The following is a 19,471-nucleotide window of genomic DNA, read 5'->3' on the forward strand; positions in this document are numbered from 1 at the left end:
ACACACTTCCCACACTTGCTTTGTAGTCAATACATGGAGAGAAAAATCAAGCGCATTTACAAGGAAAATTCGTAGATTCTGGCTACGTGCGACCTCCCTGTCGCTTCTCCTACCACAGCATGAAAACTGTAATGCTAGGGAAATCCGTGTTGTACTGCAGATTTTCTAGACTGTGATGTCCGCACAAAACCAGATAATATTGTGTATGCAGGGTTTTCATAAAGTCTGGACGGATTTAATTTGCTTATAATTTTCATAAAAATGCTCATAATGAAATCAAATAAATTGCAAACGGTAGCGGAAGGATTAAATTTTTAGTTGGCAACACTGTTAGATAAGCGGCAACTCTGAACACGTTGAGAGAGGGAGAGGGAGGGCAAGGGTCAGTTTCTTACCAAATTCCATCCATTGTTGTTTTCATTGTTGTTTCAATGTTGACTGTTAAAAGTAAGTTGTAAGCTGTATTGGTGTGTGTGTCTTTTAAAGAAATAAATAATTGAAAAACTCCTCTGAGGAAGACTATTTTTTTTACCGTATCAAAGATGGCGTCGGTGAAAGAGAAAGCACAATGTGTTCTGTGGTACGCAGAGCTAAAATCACCAATTCTGCTGTGTCGAAAGTTCACCAAAGAGTTCAAAAAGCCGGCACCGACTGAGAGTGCAATCCGAAAGTGGCATGCTAAGTTCTTGGAGACAGGAAGCGTCCTGGACCGTCCTCGAAGTGGGAGGCAGCCAACATCGCCTGCAACAGTGAGCAGGGTAAGGGATAGCATCATCAACAGCCCACAGAAGTGGACGTAAATGGCGCCCAGTTGGAGGTGTGGCGGTGAATGAACTGAGCTGGTGCAGATTACAGGTAAAAATTTAATCCTTCCGCTACCGTTTGCACTTTATTTGATTTCATTATGAGCATTTTTATGAAAATTATAAGCAAATTAAATCCGTCCAGACTTTATGAAAACCCTGTATATCCATGATTTTCTATATCTTGCCTGTGTCGACGGAGGCCACAAATGCGGCTGTACAGATTGATCCTGCTTAAGTAACAGACTTGGTACAGAAAATCAACGGTGTGATCCTGCTAAATTTCTAATCTCCGTATTTTCTACACTAAAAATCATCTTTTGTCTTCTTGTAGATACAAATATTTGCAAGAATCGAGATGAAATTATTTATTTCAATTTTCCAATTTTCTCAAATTGTTACAAAATCAGCAAAAATAATATATTGAGGGAGACAACCAGTACAGATATTATTGATTTGGTCCTGATGAAAGAGGATATTTGCTAATCCTACGAGCATGAAAGGAACTCGTAGTTCCGTAAGACAACTTGGCCCCGGGCCACCTCGTGAAATCATCACTGTTAGAAAAGCCTACTAGAAAAATACTTAGCTTTTTTTTTTTTTTTTCGGAGCACTAGTTTAGCAATGTAGAGAGGAAAACATCTATTGTTTAGCTTGAAATTCTCAATGATTACTACCTGGCAACCATACAACAATAGCTATATTGAAGGTCACATTTGAAACTTATTACTTCCTATTGTATTCAGCAACATACTGCTTTCATTACTAGGCAATTACTTTAAGTGCCCTGCTAAAAGATACGTAATAATATCATTCCATTTGAAGGCAAAACGAGGATACATTTGTAGCCAATAAAATTGAAACCTCTCACCTACTGTAAGAGCACTGTGGTTATACAATGTAGATAATAATAATTCTATTATTACCACTGATGGATTACTGCATAGTTATTATATTTATGTTGAATCACTTTTACTTTCTTTTACCTTTTTCTTTTTGCTAACATGTAAGAATGCTGACCAAATGCGTCCATTGCACTTTTCAGAAAGTCATCCACCTTTCACTTTTGACATTGAATAGCAGTAACAGCTGCTGCAACCGGCCGGCATGCTTAATAAAATGTATATAGTTTTCCTTCTCGATTCTTTTTCCATGTAATCTGTTACTTCTTAGTGACTTGCTTTCATTGAATCACTGTATTCCGATTCTGGAGTTGTTGCTGGAACTTACAAGAACGATTCGTGAATTTGTGTCTACTCAAGAGACAAGAAAAAGTTCAATCTTTCAATTTTAGCGCCCCACGGTTATGCCTTTTAGGGAGATGGATGATTAAGACAAATGAATGATGATGGAAGACTTGGTAGAATGAGAATGTGGAAGAAAATCCACGAACACAATGTTTTCCATCATAAACTTACTTGGTCTGGAGTCGAACTAGTTACCTCACACAACAGAGGTAAGCGTTCTGCCACTGAGCTACAGTGTCCCACAAGATTCTGAATTGGTTAATTTAGACTTCTTTCAACAGGATTTATTCCCATTTATTAAAATTAAATTTATAGTTTAACGTCCCACGTTTACTCCCTTTAGGATAAAGGAGACGGATGAGTGATGAAAGTAAATGATTGTAAAATTAAAATCTCTTGTGCTCTCCCGCCGGAAATCGAATCCGAGACCATGTGCACCAAAAGACGCACGCGCTAACCAGTAGATCAGCAATAGAAACTTCCCAACTATTAGCTCTAGCACAGCAAAATAAACATTTTACTGAAATTTTCCGTAATTGTCTGCATTCTAAATAATTTCATCTGATTATTTTCATTATTTTGTCAATATGTGTTTTCTTATATAACTAAATGCCACATTGTCTATGCGTACGAATGATTTAACACAAATTACTGGGAATCAATATCTAAATATTGTTCTTACCGAGAAAAGTAAAGTGACTGTAAAGTTCTGAATATCGTCAATAGATGATAAAGAGTCTCTCCTAGCTTCCCAATGTGTTTTAGTGAAGTAACAAATACTCAGCAAAGTTTTGCTGAGCTCAAAATATGAATGTTAAAAATTTGTCTAAAAAATAATCCTTACAAAACCGTAATTCCTTTAGTATTCTGTATTCAGTATCTATTTCCACTATATGTCAGAAAGAACCACTGACGCCCGCCATTGTTGTCTCTCGTGATACGAAGGGGTCAACCCATCATACTCTGACAACGAAATTTAAGACGAACTTCACCTAGGAGGTCATACCATCGCGTATATGTAACAATAATGGTGCTGCCATATACTACATATTTCAACTACTTACCTTCTCACAAAATACCATCGATTATCTGTTTATTACTGGCACTTATACAGTATATATCATCATCGACATACACTAGAACCTTCATGTTCATCTGTTCGACTTCCTGTACAATGCGAAAATTGTCAGATTTACAACAATCACAGCACTGTTACTTGTAATAATCCATCAGTCTGTGGGTAATGAACATTGCCTAATCAATCACGGATTTGTCCGAATCTCCAACAGTCGCTTGAATGTCTCACTTGTCTCGACTAACATTGGAAGTAAGCTATAAACCACAGCCTGACGAACAATGCTCGTATTTAGTAGTCGCATCCCAGACTCTGCACCTCGTCCCACCCAACCAACTACAGATCCAGTTACCATTCAACAACCACTTCAATTTTTAACTCTCACTTTACAGATCCCTTTCAGCGCACTCACATTCTCAAACACACCAAGACAGCTAAATCTGCTTTTAACGTCGTCTGCTTTTAACGCCACATCCACAAACAAGTATACAGAATATATTTTCATACGTCCTCACAAGAAATAGTCGTTAAAATATGCATATAAAGGATTCGGTCTTCCTTTTTCTTAATATTCGCTGCCTACCAACGAACAAAACTCTTTTCAAAGCTCTTCTACTCGAAGAATACTTGTCAGTCTCCTTGTTGCACGACATTTATGTTACTAAAACTATTTCCTGTAGGTTTTCTCGTTATACGGTTCTTCGCCAAGACAACACAATACCAGCATTACGGACCAGTGGTGGCGTAGGGATCGGCTTTCGCAATCACATACAGAGCCGTAGCTAAGGGGGGGCCAGCGGGGCGCCCGCCCCGGGCGCTGACAGCAAGGGGGCGCCGCACGAGCAAGAAAAAAGAAAAAGTGGCGTTGAACATGAGTAAAAGACGAGTCGCCCCCAGAAAGTATTGGCGCCCTATTAGATAAGTATTGCTGTAGGTTATTAATGAAATACATAGATTTCTTAAAAATTTTCTTGCTCGCTTCGCTCGCAATGCAAGAGTTTAAATAAGTCACAACAAGTTTTTACTTATTACTTGAAGATCTATCATACATGATTTATTAATGACATGTGGTATACAAGGTGCCGTGTAATGACTTATAGTGTACGCATGAGCATTTTCAAAATCAGAAACGAGCAAAGTCGTGTTCGGCGTTTTGACAGTGATGAATTTGCTGACTTCAAAACGTTTTTCTACCCAATCGGATTAATCACGACGCACAGTGGGGCCAAAGCACTGAATTCTTGGCAAAAATAAGAATTCGCAATATGAAGCGGAAAATTGAAATCAATTAGTTCGGCGTATGCAGTGGCTACAATAATGTTATTTCGACATTATTTAATCAAAAACATAGAGTTTTAATCATAAAAGGAAATATCCCTTATATTCGCGCCTAAATTATATAACAGATTATATGATTGGCATAAAGAAACGCGTGGGCAATATGCTTTGATTTGGCAATTTACGATTGGCTTATATTCTTATGTATGAAAGGAAGAGTGTACTTATTCATTTTCAGTGGCGTCGGAAGTATTTTTCAGCTGGGGGGGGGGGCAAACTGCTATCTTGAAACTAGACACGGGAATGTAACATAGGTAAGATAATATGAATATATGTTTGTAATGTATTGGATTGGATAATAATAATAATAATAATAATAATAATAATAATAATAATAATAATAATAATAATAATAATAATAATAATAATAATAATAATAATATAATGAAGCTGTAAACAGTTTCGTGAGAGTGAAATTTCCATCTATGAGAGGCATCTTAGTTTACATCTTTAGATTAGTTAATCCCGTGTGAGTTTTGTGCTGGACTTTGGTCTGGTGCAGAAATTTTCAACCACTGAAATCAGAATTAAAAACGAATAAAATTGTAAAATTTGTACTGCTCACAATGACTGTTTGTAAGTACAAATTTTACCATTTTATATACTGGTACATATTTTTAACTATATTGGACGTGGTTACACGGACATTATTAAAAAATCTTAAAGCTATTTAAATCACTTGGAAAGGAGGAAATTAAAGTTATATTTTTTAAAAGCCAGTTCTGGTGTTGCAGTACACTATAATATTAGAAATTGCTATTTAGAACTACAAACTTTGTAGCACTTTGTAGTAGAAAGTAACTTGTACATTATAAAACAGGGTACATAATTAAGTAAAAAATAAGAAAATATATTTTTCTACCTATTTGACTTCGTACCAGAAATGGAAAACTGGAATTTTTACTAAAGACTTCATAAAATTTATATAGAAAATTCAATTACACTAATTATCCAGATTTATTTGTTCTTTTTTTACTACACTTACTTCAGTATATCCAGTTTGTTATAACATTCACCTCTCTTCCTAAGGTCATTATATTCACTTCACTTTACACTAATAAAGTACGACACAATTAATAAGAAATAATTCAAGTTTATGTTGAATTTTAAGTGCTATTTTGTAATTTAAATAATTTCACTTACTTAATTCTACATTTATTTCTTTTCAAAATTGACCAATAGTATCTTTTCTTTCACTTGTCTTTGATATGTATTCTCTTGCAATGGTGTGTAAGTCTAGTCGCTACACATATGCAACAACAGCAGATGAGCCAATCTTTCCTGCGTCATGGACGTCCTCAAATATGTCTTTAGACGATGCAAATAGCTGAATGATCCTTCGCAAATGCTCAAGAAGATGACATAGTGAGAACGAAAGTTCCTAGACGAACAACTTGGTCGAGAAGGCTGCGAACAGTTGGGGTTTCAGCACTAATACTTTTTAATATTCTGATGGTTGTCAGCGACTCAGTCGTCATCAAAGTAGGTGGAAGCAGCCTGAGCTGAGCTCATAATCTATCCAGGTTAAAATCCGACGAGTGAACTCCCAATTCCTACTTCAAATATTCTCTTGAGAGAGGCCCACCAGCACATATAGCTCCTTCAGAAAGTATCTTCTAGAGTTTTATGAGTTGTTTGAGGCCTGGCTGATTGAAACGACTCTGCATTTCATTCAACAAATAGTCAATGATTTCGAAGTACATATTTGGAAGATCTGATACAGGTTCTAGAGTAGCTGCTATAGAAGGATTATCGGTCTGCTCCAACTTAATTGGTGTTCTCTTTGATCTTGATGAAGTGGGCAATTATAAGTGTAGTCTGTTTGCATTTTCTTTTGCTTCCTTATAGATGTTTTCAAATGCACTGTCCGTTCGTAGACTGTAATATTAGAAATTGCTATTTAGTACTAAAAACTTTGTAGCACTTTGTAGTAGAAAGTAACTTGTACATTATAAAACACTGCACTGTCCGTTCGTATGCACTGTCCGAGTGTCCTCTAGATAGAATCGCTGCTGCTCTTTTAGCTCCAGAAGCAGAAGCTTCAGAATTTTGAAGCACTTTCGCCCGTTATTCGCAAGGTACAAAAGAACGTATACTGACTATCAGAAAAAATATCATTCCGAATTTGTTTATTCTTTTCAAATACCCTTTTAGAATTACTTTTTGATCATCATTTGGGCCACTTGTATTACTGATGATCCTTTTCCAATGTGGTTTGAATTCGTTTGTACTAGATTGAAATCTGATTCGAGATTTTCGCCTAACACGCCAGCGAGTAGGACAAACAGGCAACAAATGTTTAGGATTACTTTCGTTGATAGTTTTACAGGGTTCAAGAACAATGTCGGCGTGCGTATGTTGTCTATCGTTTTGCAGAATCCAAGTTGATATTTCAAACGTCTTTCACTGTGGCCCGCACGTTACACAAAGATTTGCATTTTCGTGCTATTTCCTGCAATAGTAGATCTAATGCATGATTATTGCAATGAATGTATATAGCTTTCGGATGTTGAGTCGAAGTTATCTTCTGCACACCATTCAATCGTCCTGACATGACAGCTGCACCATCATGACACTGTTTGCGTATATTTTCTGCATTCAGGTTAGGTTTCGTTAGAATATCTTTGATCGTGAATTCTGTTTCCGATTTCGTGCCATGTGGGGTGATCATTTCCATAAATATTTTGTTGGGTTTCATGAATCAGAGTCAATACAGCGCACACAGATATAACTGTTCTTTCTTTGAAATATCAGTCGTGGAGTCGGCTATGATTTCATAAAATGGAGATTCTTTAACTTCTGCTACCAAGTCTCTCTATATTGCATGTCCCATAATCTTTAAAATTTTTTCAATCAGCACTAAGCTAGTTATCCTGTCGATTAATCCATTGGTTCAGAACAGGCATATCCATTTTTCTTTCATCAGAGAGTGACATCAAATTACCCGTACTATGCAAATGTCCACTGATTGCTTGACCACTGCGAGCTAAATATCTAAGACTACTAGTTATTATAAGCAGTGACTGTCTTCCTTATTCCTGTTTACAAACTTGGTGTGAAAGGAGAGCTGAAACAGGTGTTCTGTTTCTGCGCTCATATCTTAACCCTTTCACTACCACTGGGACATATGTGTCCCACGATACATTCTCAGAGGACCCCTGGTAATTTACCACATTTTATTGCTATGAATCGATGTTCCACTGGTAAAGAGAAGCCTGCTAATGGTTCACAGAATTCTTATTAAAATTATCAAATAGACAGTAGTGGAAGTGAACGTGAACAATGAAAGTGATAATGGAACAGATGAAAGTGAGGAACAATGTGCTAGTGATAAAGCAGTGGTTGCATGTACTATAATTTGGAAAAGGATGCCGAAATGTAAAAGATTTGTATTCATAAATACGACCCTATTGTTTTTCTGACAATATACGTTTCATAATTGAAAATACAAGATGATCATTCATTTCAATACCACTGGGACATATAGGTCCCACATAAAAATATCAGAGGGATACATATGTCCTACCCTTCCCACGTCAAAAAACGAAACTGAAATGTGTATATATATGTATATATATATATATATATATATATATATATATATATATATATATATACACGTTTATATATATACGTTTGAAAACAACTTAAAACAACCATATATTAATGTTTCCCACTCCGAAAAAAAATGGTAGTGAAACTATTAAACGAACGGAACGACAATAGAGTTCGCATTTTTCATATGCTCTGAATTATTAATCCTACCTTATACATTTTTCCTCCTCACTACAAACCTTACTGCATTCTGGATATTGCTTATAAGAACATTAATTTAACTTTATGGAAAATGTATTTAGGCCCTAAATATCCTGTTACTCATTTAAACTGTTTTATTTTTCAAACTTTAAAATCTCGCTCGACGACTCGTTTCATATTGCAGACTTAAGATTACTTGAACAACCATTTTAAAAGAATTAACAGTGTTTTGAGAATGTGCACCAATGGAAATAAAGAGAATTTTCAATTATTTTTCCTAACTCTTTCTCTCTAACATGGGGGCAGAAAAAGCGCGCAGTCCCTTGTTTCAAAGAGAAAGATGAATCTGAAATAGAGATTTTTTTCACATTACTATAAAAAGCAAAACTTAGTTCATATAATCAGTGTTGTGTGATGTTTTTACAGTCTGAAAGTGAGGGGGCAAAACGAGTATCTTGCCCCCTTTGAAAATTTCAGGAGGGGCAACTGCCCCCCTTGCCCCCCCCCGATTCCGGCGCCCCTGTTCATTTTACAACTGAAGAGTAATAAAATTGAAGAAAAGTTCTTGCTTCTCAAAATTATTTCAAAGTTGTGGAGGATTCGTTATGACAATGAAGATGCAAGGACCTTCAATACATAAAAATTATCTCATCACAAGTTCTCTATATGAATATATTATCAGATACATTAAACATATTATGATTTACAAGCATCAGTAACCTGTTCAGGTTGTTTCGTATATTGCATCGTGCATTACGTGAGCTCATTTCATAGCTTGATTGGAACACTCTGAGCTGGAGCGAGCGGAGGCTCATTACAGTTGATTCCAATGTCACTTCTGTGCATGCATCACAAAAACACAATACTGAATTGATCAACACCATTTTAATATGGTTCATAGATTGTTTAGCATTGGCGTTTCAAAATGTCGCCACCATTAATCAAATATGTTTGACTAGAGTTTAGTTCTGTTGGTGAATGACAGAGAAGTATGACTAGATGTTGGAAACAAGATGGGTCTGGGGGCAAAATTCCCAGAATCGACCTTTATTCAACTTTGTCACTGCGTGCATGTCTAATAACCTAACACTTGTTCTCACATTCATCCCAGCTCAATTCAAAAGCAGCATTGCACCCAGAATGCGGTTTTCCTCAAACATTTTCATGTGCTATATTTTCCAAACGTGCAAATATGTACAGGTTTTCTCTTTGCATACAGTAAGAACAATGTTTCTGTTACGACATATTAAAAAATCACAGACATATTATGCCATATTTTCTAGTAAAATGCCATTCTATCGTTTGACCATACTTTATATGCTTTCAGTACCACAGCATTTTCCAAATATGATATTAAGTAGGGGATTATCATAAGGATATTATAATGATATTAGCATCATTGCTAATATGATTATTGACTACATATCACATCAATATTCTAAATATACAAAACGATACATACATGTCGGTCGTGTCACCATGTTTACCAGTCACTGAATATCTACACGCAATGTAGAAATAGTCGCATTCAAAATCAATTTCCTATCTTCTCTCCGGCTTCAGCGGATAACCAAATTTACACGTCCCATGAGTTCATTGTAAGTTGCTATCACTTATTTTCCTGCACACTATCTTACGTGTACACTATTAAGGCTTCATTATAACCAATTATTCAAGTCAATCTTTTACTTCATTCTTCGAGTTTTTGCTAAGAATTGCCTGGTTCGGCCCCACTGTGCTACGGTGAGAATGAAGGTATGAAAGTGGGAAGAGTGAAGAGACACATTCAAGCTGCTGTTTGTGCGATAATATTAAAAATAAAGGTAAACGAGGGGAACAATAACATTTTCGAACTTCAAGCAGTTGTAGAATAGGGACTTAAGGGATCAGAACTTAGCCCAAAGAAGTTCAACTTTTTTAGATACTAATCACTACCAATGACTTATTTTTAAATTCCATTAACATATGAAATTCTTCCAGTTTGAAGGAATTTATTGGGGTCATTTTTTCATCAACTTTTTGTATTGTCAGCATTTTATTTTGTGCATACGTGTCTAGTTGTGTGATGTTTTTATCTATCTACATACATACAAAACATAAGTAGGCACACTCTTAATATAAGTACGTGTTAGTGTATTTTAATATGTTAATTAATAATAAGTAGCTTAAATTCGGAACTTTCATTCATTAAGAAATTAAGTAATTACTATAATTTCAGACATATGTAGTAGCCAAAGTATATTTTGGATTTTAAGTACAAACATTGAACACATTCTTCACCTCCATCGATCAATATTTAGAAATTCACAAAGAAGGCTCCTTCTGAATTTCCATTACATTTCACAAAATATTTTTTACCGTAAAAAGATCGAAATTAAAATGCTACTGATGTGATCACATACAGAATAAAATTAAAATGTTTACAATTATTATTGGAAATTAACACTGTCACCCATTTCGAACAATTTAGAAGCACACAGTTTTTAATGTATTGAAATATAATTTCTTATCGATAGTATTAAACGTTGTACATAGTAGTAATTTTCCTGAACTGTTCTCCTAGTGAATTTGTATACAACCAAACGTAGTTTTGTCAATCTTAACAAAAAGTCCAAAATAAGGCTCTTGAAAACAGCTCTTATTTGAAAAAGAGTACATAATGATCGTTTTTAGTTGTTGCAATGGTCTTTCCAAGAAGATTTATAAAAATTCAGCGTAGCATAACAACAAAAGCTGCTTTTCATATATATATATATATATATATATATATATATATATATATATATATATATATATATATATATATATATATATATATATAATGATTGGTAAGATTAGTAAGATGAGTGTAGGGGCGCCGAATTCTACTTCGCCCCGGGCGCCGAAATCTCTAGCTACGGCTCTGATCACATAACACACCATACCAAATTTGTCCCATTTCTCACTTCCTCGAATAAACCATCCTTCATTATACTTCAAGTCTATCATGATCACTTTTGCCACTATTAATGGAATCTCTTTGCAGAGGAATTGCACGTGAACAACGAAACTACGTGGCAAATAATAATCCAAGATCTCAACCAGAGGAAGGTCTATGCCCGTTTCGTACCTCATTTCTTAACAAATTACCAACAGAAAGGACAGTATTGCTCACCTTAAAGAACTGGTTGCTACACCAATAGAGATCCTAAATTCCTCCTGAGTATAGTTACTGGGAATGAAATTATGAGTTTTTCAATATGATCCGTCGACGAAACGTCTGAGTGCAGAGTGGAAATATCCTAACTCTTCACAAGCCAAAAAACTATGCCAGTCAAAATCCAAAATCAAGCTTTTGCTAATTGATTTTACTATAGTAGGGGCATTATGCATAAGAAATTTGTGTCTACAGGACAGACAGTTAACGTCTCATTTTACCTTGAAATATTGAAGCGGTTACTGCAACAAACGTGTGAGGTCCGAGGATCGAGTGATGCTCAATGGTATCTGCTCCCTGACAATGTCCCGAGTCACAAGCCTGTGATTGTGCAACTTTTTGTCCCGAAAGGGGATGTGTGTATTGTCCCTCCTCCCAGTTCCACAGATTTGGCCCCGTGCAATTTTTTTCTATTTCCTAAACTGAGGTCCGCATTCAAAGTTTCCTACTTTGATAACGTAACGGCCATCCAGAGGGCTTTGACAAGTGTTTTCAACAGCATCCTACAAGAGGACTTCCAGAAATCCTTCTATGCACTGAAACCCGGGACGGAATGATATGTGGTTGCAGAAGGATCATACTTTGAATGATCCAAGGTAAAAAAACTTTCCATGTTCACTCTGTTTTATAATAATAATAATAATAATAATAATAATAATAATAATAATAATAATAATAATAATAATAATAATAATAATAATAATAATAATAATAATATAAAGGTAACCAAGAAAGTTCTGTCGCTTTTTGTGGAGGTCTTGTTCAATTAACCCTCACACCGTGAGTTGAATACAAAATGGAGATAAGGCAAAGGTTTGTTGTTGGGGTGGGTATATCCAACAAACTACTTAGTTGTGACAGTTCAGTTACACCTTGAATGTGTGTAAGAACAGAGTGAACATGGAACCTTCACAAAGCGTCATAAGGGCGTGTATGCTGTACGAGTTCAAACTGAAGTCAAACGCCGCTGTAGAGGGGCAGAAGTTATGCCAAGCTTTTGGTGAGGGTGTCGTGACTACGCGGACAGTTCAGCGGTGGTTTAACAAGTTTATGGGCGTTGACTAGACACTCGAAGACGCACCAGTGCAGAAAGACCAATACATGTATAAAATGAATGTCCTCCTGTGAAGCACTACAAGTTGGGTCGATGAGTCCCACATGTTTTGACTCCGGGATAGAAGGCAACGTGAGCAAACACCTGTGTTTCTTTGCAGTCTCGTCTGAGGAAGGAGTCATTTCTGGACAGGGTGTTGACATGTGATAAGAAGTGGGTCCTCTACGAAGCTCCACGTCGCTGTCATCATTCGTTAGCATCCCATGAACCGATTCCAAAACAGCCGAAATCAGCACTCTGCACCAGAAGGAAGTCCTCCTGTGTGTTTGGTGGACTGCTCGTGGCATCGTGCATCGAGAAATGCTAGCAGCTGAGCAGAGCATCAATGCAACTGTGTACTGTCAGCAGTTGAGCTGTGTTTAAGAAAGACTCAAAACTCTGGAGCCAGCACTTCTGAATAGCAAAGGGGTCCTCTTGTTGCAGGACAACGCTATGCCCCAAATGGATAGGATGAGTCGGGACATCATTCTACGCTTTGGATGGGAAGTACTATTGCATCCGCCATACTCTTGACCACCGAACAGTCCGATTATCACCTGCTCTATTCCTTGGACATTCAACTTTGAGGATACCAGTTCAAATCCCTAGTAGAGGTGCAAAATGCACTTGATACCTTCCTCGCTTCACGACCCATCAAGTTCTACGTCGGTGGAGTCCATGGCCTTCCAGAACGTTGGTAGAAGATTGTCGATGCTGATGGGAACTATTTGTGATCTTCCAGGTACGTCTTGGGTGACAAATCGATGTTCGAAGGCGGTGGGGGAAAAAGAGACAGAACTTTCTTGGTTACCTTTACAGAACTCTGGAGAGGCCACTTAGTAAATTCTATGACTTTCAGTTTCAATATAGAAAATGATCGGAAATGACATATGTTCTTGAAATGTTGATTACATATAGCTCTACGAAATAGCCCTACAAGATAGCTCTACGAAATATAGTTAAAATATCTTTCTGTGTGGAAAATGAAATAGCTGGAAAGAAATGGTTTAAGGGCTTCATAAAACGCCATCCCAAATTATGGTTCAGAATTCCTGAGAAAATTTCCATTGCAAGAGTAAGTCATTTTTCTAACGGAAAGATCGTTTTTTTTTTTTTTTTTTTTGTTTTTTGTTTTTGTTTTTTTTTTCAGTGATCAAGAATAAATATCAATCTATTGAGAATGATCCAACCTAATTTTACAATGTCGACGAAAGAAAAATTACCGCTTTTGAAGAAAAAGTTCTAAAGCTATAAGTTTGAAACGTAAGAGATCAGTTTCGTTACTGAAAAATCAATCCCGTTATTGGAAGAAGATTCTCTGATAACTATAATACTATAAGTGCAAGTGGTCATTATGTTCCACCACGTCTTGTATTTCCTGAAAAGAAAAATATGGCTTCTAAATGGCACAATACATGGTTCAAATGCCATCTGTCATGTTTCGGGATAGATTCAGCTTAATATTTTCACTGTTTGGTTCAAACATTTCTTAAATGTTGTTCGTCCAACGCCAGAAAAAACCTGTAGTTCTTCTGCTTAGTGGTCGTTTCACACATATTCGTAATTTGGAAGTAATCGAATTAGCCAGAGCCAAAGGTGTGAAGATTGTGTGTTTACCAGCTCACACTAGTAATGAACTTAAATCATTTGATTTGTCCTTTAAAAGAATTTATTCACAGCAAGTTGAAGACTGGCTGAAAAAAAAAAAAAAAAAAAAACCAGAAACAAGTACATGTGTTTGAACAGGGCCATCTCGTGGGCGAGGCGACCGATGCGATTGTCCCGGGCGCCGGGATGACAAATCAACAAAACTCAAGGAATTCAGATTAAGTTGGTAAATTATTTTTAAAAAAATAATGTTAATTCAGATATTTTAATAATGATCAGGCAATAGCTAAGTAAAATGTATTTATTTATTTCATAAGAACAACAACAGAACAGTCTTAATGCCCAGTTATAGTGCCGTGTACATAATTATCTAACATACACTATTTCTATACATACACAAGCATACGTCGTTTAATTATGCAGAAGTTTTTGCTTACAACCACGCGACGTCCTTGTGTTTGAAGGACATTGAAATCGGATCTCCAATACGGCGTGCTTATTCTAGGGCTGTAACTGTTGAAAATTCAAGGGGATTCAAGATTTGCCCCCTCGCCCCATGTGGATTGTCGCCATTTGACCCTCTTGTTCCTACTGATGATTATTTTCTACGTACAAAAATGACTTTACAAAACAAAATGTAGGTGCTGCGGATAATGTGAGGATCAATCAGCTTCAACATCTACTGAAACAACTCCCCATATCTACGGGTCTTATCAAGAAAATTTTCTTCTTCTCAAATTGAGCTTCCGTCGCAACTTCGACCGATAAAAATTAGCTTAAGAGGAGGAGCAGCTAGTGTCGTAACTGCCTCTCCCTATAAGGACAAACTGATGAGGTTACAACGAGATACTTTGTATCGTTTAATAATTACCTGTACCTTGGGCAGAAAGTGCTCATACTCAAGCACTATACTTGAGATAATGTCAATTTAAAATAACAGAAGAAGAATGTTTTTAATATATGTAAGAAATATACATTATTGTATAATTCGTTGCTATGTAGCTGTTTATAGATACCTAATCAACATGTATGTTTGCAAGACAGTTTGAGTGAAAATACGTTAAAAGAGTATCAACTAATAAACCATTTAATACCGATCATCGACTTGTAATTTCGATAGAAAAAGTGAGAATAATAGTGTATATAATTATTGAAGATATTTTTATGTGTAAACAATTACTACCACTCAAGATTTACTGATATCATTTAGCCGAACCAGGTTGACGACTACCTTTGGTGAGTCGTTGTAAAATTTTTGGTTTACCTCACCCGGGATCTTTGTAAATTCTTATCCTGAAGTATAAAGTAAGGGTGAATTTACTTCTGTAATAAGGTTTATGACTACGAAGTTTACTATACTTCGAAGTGGTAAAATAATCACAAGAAAAATGATGATCGGTGAGGCAATGGAAAAAGAAACTGGTGACAGTGTTAACGAAGAACAAAATACAGCTCCTGTTGTACCCGAAATGTTATCGTTAGAAGACAAAATCTTAATGGCTTTACAGAAACAAGAACAACGATTGGAACAAAATTTAGCCCAGATGTCGGAAAATTTAAAGCAGACTTCCAGTAAACAGTACGAGGAATTAAGTAAACGATTGGAACAGACATCCGGAGAGACGAAACAATCTATTATCCAGGCGGTGAGTGACATTACATCACAGTTCGATGAAAAGCTAAGAAGAGTATCTGAAGATTGTCAGGATAATTATAACCATACAATTCAAGAAATCAACTGTGTAAAAAAGGATTTGGAAGTAATAGAATCTTCTATACGGCAACAAAAGATTCAGGTCACGGATAATTCTACCAAAATACGTGCGAATACTCAGTTGATATCTGCATTACAAGAGGAAATCAGGATGCTACAGATTAAGGACAACGCATACCAAAACAACATGGTTAATGATCATTTGGAGTTCCCTTGTTCACAGGAGATGACCTCGCAGTCACCCGTAGCAGATCAATGTGAACCTCGCATTATCTCATCTTCTAGTAACCCATTCGATGAGGACATTATTTTGGAAGAAATTCATCCAAGGAATACAGATGGGCGTAAAAGAGATGGTGGAATTACACATCATGCAGTAGGTAGGAATTGTCACTCAACACGAACACGGAAAGGTGAAAGAAAGGTAAAGTTAAGTGTAAAGATGAGTGAAATACGTGCTATGAGTAAGTTCAGTGGTAAATGTAACGAAAACGCTACCTCTTTCCTAGAAAAATTTCAGGATGAGTGCAATATAATGTGTATAGATAAATCGCAATATATGAAACTAATCCCTCATTTATTACTCCCACCATGTTCTTTATGGTTTAAAGCAGTACGAGATCACGTCAATACATATGAGGAATTTAAAGCTGCGCTGATTGCAAATTACGAAAATGACTTTTTGCTTGCAAACAGAGATGCCACGATTAGAAATCAACCTTTCAATCCTCGTTTGCACAAATCTGTTGTTGACTTTGTTGTAAATACATATAACGAATTAAAAGTCGTTAATCCGTTGCAATCGGAATCCAGAGTAATTGCATCAATCAGAAATTTGCTACCGTTTAAACTACAACAGATCCTGTTTTCTACCCAGTGTATGAGTTTTAATCATTTATTAATGCTTGTACAATGTTATGAAACTCAATACCACGCTCAGAATCATCAAGCAGGATTAGGCAAAGTTAAAAATAATTCAGATCACTTTGTACCTGTTCGTAATCTAAATATCCGTAATGCGAACAATACGGAATATAACCTAAGTCGAGCAAATTTCAACAATCAGAATGGACAAAATAGGCAAAGATATGATAGGAATCCACCTAACCTAACCAATCGTGACAATAATTATGTCAGATCATTACTCGAAGTAGACACAAAAACAGTCGAAATACATGGCGAAATTCTAGAAATGCTATAAATCCTATGTATAGACATAATCGTAGTTCAAGAGATGTCACTTTGTGTCAAAATCAAGATAATGACGCAATTAATGTACAAAATAACGCGGAACCTAATCACGATTGTGCAGTACAATGTACTTTATTAGAATCATATGCAAGTACGAATGTAAACTGACTGCAGTTGATGAAGTAAGAGTTAAACCCATATCAGCTACTGATTCTTATGAATATGTTTGTGTAAAAATAGATTTATTTTCTTCCTTTTGTTCGTCCGAACATAGGTTACGTTTAATTTTTGATTTTTACTTAATTTAATTTTCTTTAATTCTTATTAACCAATGATAATTTTCAAATGTCTCTTGTGTTAATGTGAAGAATTATAATTTGATTTATAATTGATTAAAGGCAAAGGTTATTTATATTATACGGATTTGTGTTGAGAATTTGTTGTCAAAGATTATGTTAAGAATAAGGTTCATTCTATTAAGCTATTTATCCGACAACTGTCCTTATGCGCTACTTTATATATTACCCGAATAAGATTCTTCTATATTCTGATGCCTTATGGATACAATGTATATTTTAAAACATCATCTAACGTAGTTATCATATAATGCGCCCTGGAAAGATCAAATATTATTTTTCTTAACATCACCGTTTTAATAATGATTGAAAATGCTAATCATTGTGATTTATGTTTTTAAAAGGTAATTTGCCTCTTACGATTTTGACTGCGCACCCTTCAGTAATTATATTATTAAGCGACGACGTTTTTGTAATAAAAGATAAATGATAATGGAATAAAAGATTTATTATAAATGTATTTATATATATGAAGCTTAAGGAAGATATATATATACGAGGGGCGATCAAAATGTAAAGGACATAAGTAATGTAACATCATTATTGTAAACGGACCAGTGGTTCTTAAATATAAAAGCTAAGCTCGCTTGTAACTTTTATATTCAGTCCCATCGTCGGGCGACATTTTTATACAACGAGATACTTTGTATCGTTTAATAATTACCTGTACCTTGGGCAGAAAGTGCTCATACTCAAGCACTATACTTGAGATAATGTCAATTTAAAATAACAGAAGAAGAATGTTTTTAATATATGTAAGAAATATACATTATTGTATAATTCGTTGCTATGTAGCTGTTTATAGATACCTAATCAACATGTATGTTTGCAAGACAGTTTGAGTGAAAATACGTTAAAAGAGTATCAACTAATAAACCATTTAATACCGATCATCGACTTGTAATTTCGATAGAAAAAGTGAGAATAATAGTGTATATAATTATTGAAGATATTTTTATGTGTAAACAATTACTACCACTCAAGATTTACTGATATCATTTAGCCGAACCAGGTTGACGACTACCTTTGGTGAGTCGTTGTAAAATTTTTGGTTTACCTCACCCGGGATCTTTGTAAATTCTTATCCTGAAGTATAAAGTAAGGGTGAATTTACTTCTGTAATAAGGTTTATGACTACGAAGTTTACTATACTTCGAAGTGGTAAAATAATCACAAGAAAAATGATGATCGGTGAGGCAATGGAAAAAGAAACTGGTGACAGTGTTAACGAAGAACAAAATACAGCTCCTGTTGTACCCGAAATGTTATCGTTAGAAGACAAAATCTTAATGGCTTTACAGAAACAAGAACAACGATTGGAACAAAGTTTAGCCCAGATGTCGGAAAATTTAAAGCAGACTTCCAGTAAACAGTACGAGGAATTAAGTAAACGATTGGAACAGACATCCGGAGAGACGAAACAATCTATTATCCAGGCGGTGAGTGACATTACATCACAGTTCGATGAAAAGCTAAGAAGAGTATCTGAAGATTGTCAGGATAATTATAACCATACAATTCAAGAAGTCAACTGTGTAAAAAAGGATTTGGAAGTAATAGAATCTTCTATACGGCAACAAAAGATTCAGGTCACGGATAATTCTACCAAAATACGTGCGAATACTCAGTTGATATCTGCATTACAAGAGGAAATCAGGATGCTACAGATTAAGGACAACGCATACCAAAACAACATGGTTAATGATCATTTGGAGTTCCCTTGTTCACAGGAGATGACCTCGCAGTCACCCGTAGCAGATCAATGTGAACCTCGCATTATCTCATCTTCTAGTAACCCATTCGATGAGGACATTATTTTGGAAGAAATTCATCCAAGGAATACAGATGGGCGTAAAAGAGATGGTGGAATTACACATCATGCAGTAGGTAGGAATTGTCACTCAACACGAACACGGAAAGGTGAAAGAAAGGTAAAGTTAAGTGTAAAGATGAGTGAAATACGTGCTATGAGTAAGTTCAGTGGTAAATGTAACGAAAACGCTACCTCTTTCCTAGAAAAATTTCAGGATGAGTGCAATATAATGTGTATAGATAAATCGCAATATATGAAACTAATCCCTCATTTATTACTCC

General features: G+C 35.7%; 1 protein-coding gene across 2 annotated transcripts in view; it reads right to left on the reverse strand.

The window, feature by feature from the left end:
• Positions 1–19,471, reverse strand: part of LOC145695036 (uncharacterized) — a 229,282-nt gene that overhangs the window by 46,084 nt on the left and 163,727 nt on the right. The window contains exon 1 of one of the 2 annotated variants that reach the window (XM_081771866.1): positions 3,115–3,468. The exons of the other annotated variant lie outside the window; for it this stretch is intronic. Coding sequence (XP_081627992.1) covers positions 3,115–3,132 — 18 coding nt within the window. The 5' untranslated portion in view covers positions 3,133–3,468. Of the gene's footprint in view, positions 1–3,114; positions 3,469–19,471 lie in introns of those variants that run through there. 2 annotated transcript variants of the gene reach the window in all.

Source organism: Thermobia domestica, chromosome 9, assembly GCF_964235325.1.
Source record: "Thermobia domestica chromosome 9, izTheDome1.hap1.1, whole genome shotgun sequence".
Classification (NCBI taxonomy): domain Eukaryota; kingdom Metazoa; phylum Arthropoda; class Insecta; order Zygentoma; family Lepismatidae; genus Thermobia; species Thermobia domestica.